Source organism: Salvelinus namaycush, chromosome 9 (assembly GCF_016432855.1).
Source record: "Salvelinus namaycush isolate Seneca chromosome 9, SaNama_1.0, whole genome shotgun sequence".
Classification (NCBI taxonomy): Eukaryota; Metazoa; Chordata; class Actinopteri; order Salmoniformes; family Salmonidae; genus Salvelinus; species Salvelinus namaycush.
Genome location: NC_052315.1, coordinates 43,635,976 through 43,645,787, shown reverse-complemented (window position 1 = coordinate 43,645,787; position 9,812 = coordinate 43,635,976). Strand labels below are relative to the sequence as shown.

The 9,812-nt window shown below is 40.2% G+C and overlaps 1 protein-coding gene across 2 annotated transcripts in view; it reads right to left on the bottom strand.

Annotated features, from left to right (window-relative positions):
* The window catches only part of fgd4a (FYVE, RhoGEF and PH domain containing 4a), a 60,806-nt gene that overhangs the window by 2,377 nt on the left and 48,617 nt on the right, over positions 1 to 9,812 (bottom strand). For both annotated transcript variants that reach the window (XM_039001486.1, XM_039001487.1), the window contains 11 exons: positions 9,268 to 9,413; positions 6,490 to 6,646; positions 2,797 to 2,935; positions 2,463 to 2,521; positions 2,080 to 2,226; positions 1,789 to 1,961; positions 1,341 to 1,371; positions 1,153 to 1,233; positions 906 to 1,031; positions 599 to 736; positions 183 to 323 (listed from right to left, as the gene is read on the bottom strand). In XM_039001486.1, coding sequence (XP_038857414.1) covers positions 183 to 323; positions 599 to 736; positions 906 to 1,031; positions 1,153 to 1,233; positions 1,341 to 1,371; positions 1,789 to 1,961; positions 2,080 to 2,226; positions 2,463 to 2,521; positions 2,797 to 2,935; positions 6,490 to 6,646; positions 9,268 to 9,413 — 1,338 coding nt within the window. The remainder of the gene's footprint in view (positions 1 to 182; positions 324 to 598; positions 737 to 905; positions 1,032 to 1,152; positions 1,234 to 1,340; positions 1,372 to 1,788; positions 1,962 to 2,079; positions 2,227 to 2,462; positions 2,522 to 2,796; positions 2,936 to 6,489; positions 6,647 to 9,267; positions 9,414 to 9,812) is intronic.

Below are 9,812 nucleotides of genomic sequence, written 5' to 3'. Positions count from 1 at the left end.
TGAGAGAGGGGAGGAGATGGAAAAGGTAGAGATCAATTATATCATAACTAGGGCCAGGAGTTTTCCCTTGTCAGATCAAAGAGTGAGGGGGGAAAAACTCCTGGAACCATTCATAACACCCCGTGCTTAACAGTGGTAGAGCATGTTGCTGTGATTGACAGTATCTAGATGACGTGGCTGACCTGTGGGGCTCCGTAGAGGTAGAGAACCAATGCCTCCTTCTCTGGGATGACGCACCACACCTTCCCCCAGGGCTTGTTCTTCTCACAGTGCTGCAGGAAGCCACAAATGATACTGCTTCCGGAGAACTGAGCCGCCTCGATCTGGGGACAGAGGAGTGCTGTTAAGACACAGACGATATAGGGCGGCAGGTACCCTAGTGGTTAGAGCGTTGGACTAGTAACCGAAAGGTTGCAAGATCAAATCCCCGAGCTGACAAGGTACAAAACTGTTCTGCCCCTGAACAAGCCAGTTAACCCACTGTTCCTAGGCCATCATTGAAAATAAGAATTTGTTCTTAACTTACTTGCCTAGTTAAATAAAGGTACAAATAAAATATGCAGACGCAGTTGTGCGCGTGTTTCTCTTTCCCCCTTACCTCCAGAATGCCCTTCTTCTTGCCCTCGGCCTTCTCCTCTCCAGTCAGGATGGAGTAGCAGTCCTTACACACCTTGTTAATTTTGTTGCTGTCGTACTCCAGGGCCACTTTATTGTCTGAGCACTTCCAACACACAACCTGATACAGGGACAGAAGAAACATCGGTCTAATCTGGAATGAACGACAGAGTGTAAACTAGCCAAACAGCCAGCCGTCAAATGGGTTGAGTATAGCATTTAGTATAAACACGTTATAATGGGTGCTGAGGGAGAGAGAGAAGGGTGTCAAACGGACGCTTCTCACTCACATATCCGCAGGCTCGACAGTGGTGTCTCCGTCGTGTTAACGCATTGAAGGGCTCTTTACACTTCATACACATTGTCACCTCCTTGTCCCGAATCCAGCGAGGAGCACGTTTCCCCAGCTCTGCCGTCTAGATTACAATACATACAAACACATGTAGCTCAGACACGAGAAGGTTTTTGGTACAGATACAGTACACAGGACCTAGTGATAGAGGAGTCAGAGGTCATGTTCATTGTGGTGGCACTCACTGACACTTCCTCCACGTCTTTGGAGGCGGACTTGAACGTCTCGTTCTTCTGATGGAAGATCTCAATAGTTTCCTTGAAAGCCTGCAGGCCAGACAGAGACATGGTCAGTAATACACACCCAAATGTACTGAACATACAGAAAATATAACTATAAGATAGTGTAAACCAAAAAGAATGTGATTATGTACCTTTATCCAGTTGTCCTTGTCTTGTTCGGAGCTGAAAAATACAATGAAAAACAACAGTAGTGAGCTATTTTGTCAGTTGTGGGATTGTGGTGTAACTGTTATGTAGTGAGCTGAGCTGTGGCTTGGGGTAACCACAATGACTCCAATCTATAGAATGTTATGTTACACTACTGTTTATCATGAGCTGTAGTAGTGCACTTATCATACACTAAGCCCCCATAGGGTTTGCATAGAATTTGGGTGTTACAGTTATCCATATTGTTATCAATAGGCCGTGGGACTGTAGTATACAGTTAACAGCTATTTTGAGAATCATGGCTGTAAAGAGTTTTCATACATATGGCCATAGGGTGGAGTAGAACACTTATCTTGAGAACAATGGCAGTTATCCATTAATGGCTCTATAGGGTGTATTAAGGGTATAGTATGGGTTGGATTGAGATCTTGCCTGACTTGCAGCTCCAGAGTCCTCTCCTTGCCAGACACCTGGAAGGTGTGAGGGTAGTCTTCGTTGATGGTCTCCAGCACCTTCATGCCCTCGATGCCGATGCGGGTGCGCACCGTGTACTTGGCTCCTCCCAGGCTGAATTTGGGCACGCAGTACAACAGCATGTTGTTGAACTGAGGGGGAAACAAAGGAACACCTGTGATTAATGCTTGTTTTGCTAATGTATTGCTTCAGACTTGGCTGAGTATACGGATAAAGTGAAATGTGTGTATGTTTGTGTGAGTTTCTCACCAGGAAGAGGTATCTCTCCATAGCCGAGGTGTTCCTGGCAGCCAGCTTCAGGATGTGTCCCTCCTTGATGAACTCATTGGAGGCATTGACGATGTCCTCCTCCTCCCCCAGCATCTCATAGATCTCCAGCAGCTTCTTCAGATTCTCCTGAGAAGGGAAGGGGTTCAAAATGCTTGGTTGGGTTCAAGCACTAGCCAAAAAAGTGTCTCAGAGTAGGAGTGCTCATCTAGGATCAGGTCCCCCCCGTCCATGTAGTCTTATTCAGTAAAATCTTAAAGGCAAAACTGATCCCAGATCAGCACTCCTACTCTGCTTTTTGAATACGGGTCCTGATTTTATTTCAGATTATAAGAGTGGTGTGCTATCAGTGGGACTGTACTTACAGATTTTCGAATGGCACTGTTGGAGTGTGTGGCTGCCATGGCGATGATGTCCAATGACTCTGAGAAACATGGAATGAAGGGATGATTCATTTTGACCTTTCTAATAAAAATGTTCTACAATTGTGAACAACAGATTTGTTTATTTTCAATGTAAGGCAAATGTTTTTGCTAGGCATTGGAGGATTCAAATGTCTTCAATTTTTAATGTGACGTAAATTATACATGATTATAATGACAAAGAAGTCTGTCGAAATGAGTTACATGTAATCCTGCTCTACTGTGTTATATTATGAATAGTAAAAGCACTCTTGTGAATTTCCAGTGTTGTACTCACTCTCTGCGTCTCGGCGGTCGGGGTCGTCCTGAGGCAGTTTCTTCAGGTAGTCTTTGAGCAGCATCTCGTAGCGGGGAACTCTCTGTACCGGCTCCAACATGTGGTGCTGGAGCGTCAGACTGCCACACGCCTCCTGGCTCTGACAAACACACAGCAAAACAGTCCACTGTCACTTCAAGGTTGAAGGCTTAAAAGTAAAATCAGACAAATTGTTTGAGGCATATCCATTCAACAGGATCAGTGGACACAACCATAAATCGATTGTTCCATGACTATTTATTGTCACAGTTTCTGTTTTATTTGATTGTTGTTTCTTTAGGTTACAGCTGGAGGGCACCCTTACCTTGTTTTCTAGTTTTCAGGTTACCCTGATTATTACTTATTGGATTCACCTGTGTTTAATTACCTTCTCTGTTCACCTGGTTGCCTTGTTATTTAGGTTCCTCAGTTGGCCTGTATCTGTGCTTAGGTCTCATGTTTTATTAGTGTGCTCTTGTGCGGTTGCCTTGTTTCAGTCAAGACTAAGTAAAATATCTGGATTTACCCTTACCTCTGTTTCTCTGTGCCTGAGTTTGAGCTCGTACAAGCATTATTGTTACAATTTATAGTACAAATCAATATTCAGATAGATTTTTGGGCTTTCTCCTAGTAAACCGAATGAGTCCTCGGCTCGCAACAAATATATGTATATCCACAGGTAAATGATTATGGTGCTATAGTTCAAAACTCAGATCATGTTGTGTCTTTGGCATCATTAATGGATAAAGTGTTATTTTATCAAATCAATTCTCTGTAAGTATTATTACGTGATTAAACTAGTCATGTAAATTTAATTAACTAGGAAGTCGGGGCACCACGGAAAATCTTCAGATTACTAAATTATAATTTTCAGAATATAACTTCAGATATTTTAATATCTGATCAACTAGTCTTCTATTCATTAATTATTCTTTACCTTACGTCAGTCTTTGTTCAAACGTCGTAGAATTCTAGGTTATCTGCACAAACCCAGCCTAAACCATGAATCATTCATACACCAATTGGCTTAATCATGTATTTACTTACTAACTAAATAATCACAGAAATGCATAACAAACAGTAGATATTGGTTACTAACAATGATAGGGATGATCCCCTAGTGGGCTAAACCGATATGACGGCTTGGTATACAAAGGGAAGGGGGTGTGGACTGAGAAAGAGCGGGAAAGACAAAATGGATCACTACACACAGTGTATAATTATATTAATTGAAATGCTAAACCTTTGCACATGAACGCTCGCTCATTCGGGAATAATTGCAATCAATATATTTACGCCCATATGTCGTTGTCTTCTCTGTTGGAATCGTCGGTCTGTCTGCGGGAGAGTCAGTTCATCAGAGAGTCTCTGGTTACTCATGGTGGTGGCTCTATCGGTGGCTCCTGATAGTGTCTGTTGTAATGGATCCGTCAGGCGTCCAATGTTCTTAGAGTAGATATTTCGGCGGTTGTCGGTATTCACATCCCAGGATTACATAATTTCTAGCTGCAGACTAGTAATTAGTATCGAAGATTTGCTCTTATTCTGTAGGGATTGATAGTCTCAGAGTTGAACCATTTCCAGCTGTGTAGCTTCACGTGGTATAGTTTTCTAGTTTTGGTAATCAAACCTGTGCCACCTCAGCTTACACCGAGGTATGCGTGGTCTTAACTATTCGCAATCACAGCTCACGCTGTGGGTTTGCTTAGTCTGAAGAAAATGTTCTTAGGAGGGGCTTTTATTCGTAACAGTTAGAAGAGGGCAGTTCCAGGACACTAGATCATGTCTGTGCTCACGGGGGCGTGGCCGCTGACAAGTTAAACTTTACAGGGAATTACATTACATCATTTCACAAATAGTTTCATCTTTACTCATTCATTTTATACAAGAATTAGATACAAACTAGAGGTTGACCGATTATGATTTTGCAACGCCGATACCGATTGGAGGACCAAAAAAAGCAGATACCGATTAAAATCGGACGTTTTTTATATATATATATTTTTTATATAAAAAAATAAAATTGGCCGATTTAATCGGTATCAGCTTTTTATATATATATTTGTAATAGTGACAATTACAACAATTCTGAATGAACAATAAACACTTATTTTAACTTAATATAATACATAAATAAAATCTATTTAGTCTCAAATAAATAATGAATCATGCTCAATTTGGTTTAAATAATGCAAAAACACAGTGTTGGAGAAGAAAGTAAAAGTGCAATATGTGCCATGTAAAAAAGCTAACGTTTAAATTCCTTGCTCAGAACATGAGAACATATGAAAGCTGGTGGTTTAATATTCCCAGGTAAGGAGTTTTAGGTTGTAGTTTTTATAGGAATTATGACGTGTCAACTATTTCTCTCTTTACCATTTGTATTTCATATACCTTTGACTATTGGATGTTCTTATAGACACTTTAATATTGCCAGCCTAATCTCGGGAGTTGATAGGCTTGAAGTCATAAACAGTGCTGTGAAGCAAGCATTGCTAAGAGCTGCTGGCAAACACAGTTTGAATGAATGCTTACGAGCCTGCTGCCGCCTACCACCGCTCAGTCAGACTGCTCTATCAAATCATAGACTTAATTATAATATAATAAACCCAGAAATACGAGCCGTTGGTCATAAATATGGTAAAATCCGGAAACTATCATTTTGAAAACAAAACGTTTATTCTTTCATTTAAAAAAAAAAAAAAAAGTTACGTTTTTTTTACAAATACGGAACCATTCCGTATTTTATCAAATGGGCAGCAACCCTAAGTCTAACTAAATATGCAGGTTTAAAAAAGGCAAAAAAGATTTTAAGAAAGGCATTGATGTTTATGGTTAGGTACATTCGTGCAACGATTGTGCTTTTTTCATGAATGCGCTTTTGTTAAATCATCACCCGTTTGGCGAAGAAGGCTGTGATTCGATGATAAATTAACAGGCACCACATTGATTATATGCAACGCAGGGCAAGCTTGTTAACCTAGTAATATCATCAACCATGTGTAGTTAACTAGTGATTATGTGAAGATTGATTGTTTTTTATTAGATAAGTTTAATGCTAGCTAGCAACTTACCTTGGCTCCTTGCTGCACTCGCGTAACAGGTCGTCAGCCTGCCACGCAGTTTCCTCGTGGAGTGCAATGTAATCGTCGTCCAAAAATGCCGATTACCGATTGTTATGAACTTGAAATCGGCCCTAATTAATCGGCCATGCTGATTAATCGGTCGACCTCTAATGCAAACACCATAATTGAGAAATGTACACAGTCAGAGATATAGTTATGTGTGTTTCCTGTCCTTCGTGAGGTCACCAAATGAAACACACTCAACATAACTGTCCCTTAAGTGTCCATGGACCCTTCCCACAAGTGGACATATAGTTTAGGAGTTAGGAGACGTGAAATCCTTTATTCACTCTGTGGTCTCGCTCTCTGCATAAAAAGGGGGAGAGCGTCTCCGCCAGGAATTTAGGACCTGAGATAACAGAACCTGGGTGTAGGAGAGAGTGAGAGAGGGGGAAGCCACAATCTACACACAGAAAGGGCCATGTCATGACAATGTAATTCCTAGAATTTATATGGAATTATATAATTCCTATACAACTCATTTGTTAATCCACAACTGCAGACCTGTGCACCTCTGAATTAAGCCAATGTTTAGAATCTACACTAGTACCTGTATGTCCTGGATGATGGCTTTGAACTGTGGCGAGCGGTCCGTCCACTGTTTCAGCAGCTCCATTGCATTGTCAAAGTTCTTCACATACTCAGCGTACATCTTCAGGAAGGGCGTGAGATTCTGCAGGATGTCCCCCAAGCGAGGGGTAGACTCCCTGTAGGGAGGGAGGGAGTTGTGCCAGTTAGATAGGAACCATAAGGTAACCATCTCTCAACCCTGGAACTCCACCAACTAGAGACCAACTGGGCACAAAGTGGTTGAATCAACGCTGTCTCAACGTAATTTGTCAACGTATTGTGACGTGGAATTTACTTGGAAAATAAATTGGATTTGAAAAAAAGTAAATGTAAACCGTTGTTTAGCGGGTGAACCAAATTTCAACATAGACAAAGCATGTGTTAAATATATTACATTTGTATCTTTAAAACAATGTTAGATCTTCAACGTTATATCCACTATCAGAAAAAATAACAATAGGCTGGACAGCTCCTCCTACTGGAGAGTTGATCTATCTACAGCTAACCTGTTGCGCTCCCATCCAGGGTTTTAACCAAGCCCAGCCCTGTTTAGCTATGATATGTCACTATTACCAATGTCCTATCTTGAGAATTATTGTTGCGAGATCTCCACATAAAAATGAAATACAGTAGGTTAAAGATGCAATATGCAGAAATCGCTCAGCCATTTCCTGGTTACTAAAATTCTAACAATGCACTTCATTTCAGTTTATGTGACAAAACAAGCAAGCATAGTGTATTTAATCATTGTACCATCTAAACCGCTGTGAAATATATTTCCCATAACCAAAGAATATTGTATTTTCAGCTGTTTGAAGCTGGTGTACAAACCCGAAACTAAGAGATGCAAAAACAAAACTTAACAACGTGAAGCATAGAAATAGCGCACATTTAACAGATCTACCGCTTCTTAGACTTGCGTTCAATGAGAATGACAGATCTATAACATACATTTCTGTGCATTTGGTCGGGTCACCCAAAGAGTTACATATTGTAGCTTTAACTGTTGCTATCGAAGCCATTTCAAAGGGTAGGTTGAACAGAGCAAATGAAACGTGACCATACTTTATCAATCATTATCAATCATTATATCATCAATGATACTATTCAGGCCTATATAGTATTTGCACAGCTATTGTTTCAATTAAACCCAGAATTCAACTAAAAATAGACAATAGAATAGGCCTAGGGTTTCAAGCTCTGGTTGATTTCAAATGTAATGATGATATTTAGTGGTGTTGAATTGTGTTTAATTCTCAGTGCAACCAAATATTAACATTTAAAGGAGATGTATCTTCTGCTTGGATAGTTCAATCTGTACCACTGACTTAGTCTGGCTTTAATTCCAGTTTGTCTACAAATTAATAATAATTAACAATCTAAGTTAAAGAATAGGACTAAATCAAATCAAACATTATTTAAAGTACATTTAACATTTTTATTAGATTTAGTCATATTCTTTCATTTAGATTTTTGGTGGAGATAGAGAGGTGAATGCAACATATCAATTATGAATTTGTAGACATATTGTTATATGAAATAAATGCATGTTCAAGAGAGCATGCATAAGTCGTCACAGGTCTGTGGAGATCTTCACAATTGCTGTACTAATCTGTGCAGAATTTCGAAAGGCATTTATCACTTGCACCATGTACTTTGTAATCTCAACTGCAATCCAGGTCATTTGGTTCTGCTATTAGATGAAGCACAGGAATAACACATCCATCTGTTGTATAAATAAACAAAATATCTGACATTGTATTCCCATTTGAACTTTGCCGTCCTTTTAAATGGTTGAACGTGCGCAGTGATAGACATTTGGGTGACAACTAAACCAAAAATCAGACATTGTTTTTCCATTGGAATTTGGTTGTGCTTTTAGATGGTTGAAAGCATAGTGATAACACATTGGGAATTCAACTAACTTTTTGCTGTCTTTTTGAGTGGGTGAATATAGGTTGTATTCTCATTGATCAACGTCTCAACCAAATATTACCCAACTATCCACATTGAAATTATATAGTGGGTTAAGTGGGGATTGACTCATTTGGGGCTCTATTCAATCAGATCCGCTTTAGCCGACATCCACATAGCGGGTGTTTTGGTGGTATCAGAGGTGGAACTGTGTTAGAGCTGTCAAATCCACAAGTGGCTCCCGGCATACCTAAAGCGGACATTGCCATTGGCTGCATGTAGCACATAAATCACATGCAGCCTGGTTTACAGGTTTGAACACTAGAATGTGAGATGTAATCTACACCTCCATTAGGATGATAGAAAGTCTCATGATTTTGTTGAATGATTTTTCAATTTGAGCGTAAATATTTCTATATAGACTACACTTTCTAACTGATCTTCTCTGCGAGTGGGGCGGGTGTGGCTTCGTAAACAATGATCGCAAGAGCAGCTGCTCACCGATTTGACGGCTCCAACGCAGTTCCACCTCCGACACCGACAAAACATCCACTGTGCAGGTGTCTGCTATCGCTTGATCTGATTGAATCTAGTCCTTGATCACAGTTCAACCGGGACATTCCAACCGACAGACCACAACTTCTCTATTTGATGATAAATGGTGTTCTTATTTCATCTAGATTACACAAATACTGTAACTGTGTCTGAGTGAGTCTGATTCTGAATGAGTCAGAATTGGGATTTAGCTATTGCATTTTATTGTATTTTAATGCATTCTCAAAAGGTGAGATCTGTGAGTTTGTACACTGATTCTGTGGCCACTGGCCAGTCATGTGAAGCTCACCATTCTCCCATGCGTTTCTCCAGGTCAGGCAGGAGGAACTGGTTGTGGAAGGTGTTGATGGAGGAGATGTTGGAGAAGATGTTCTTCACCACGTCCACTGGGAACGTGCCCTTTAGAGCTTCCTCCGTCAGCTTGGCACAGAACACCTGCATGGTGGCACAACAACATGGCCAGGTGAGTTAAACCACACTGAATCGATCATAATAACGAACACTGCTTTCTTTTCATTCTGAGGTAGACCTGGGCCAGTGTTCGGTAGGACACACCGTATCAACACATTCTGTTATTGGACAAGTTTAGGTAATACCTCCCTGTTTCTCACAGTTACAAAACGTTTTCTAACTACCAGTTGTGTAAAGTACTTAAGTAAAAATACTTTCAAAAAAGAAAAGTACGAGTTAAGTATTTTTTGGGGGTACCTGTACTTTACTTCTCTATTTACACTACTGTTCAAAAGTTTGGGGTCACTTAGAAATGTCCCTACAGTGTAGACATTGTTAATGTTGTAAATTGTAGCTGGAAACTGCAGATTTTTTATGGAATAT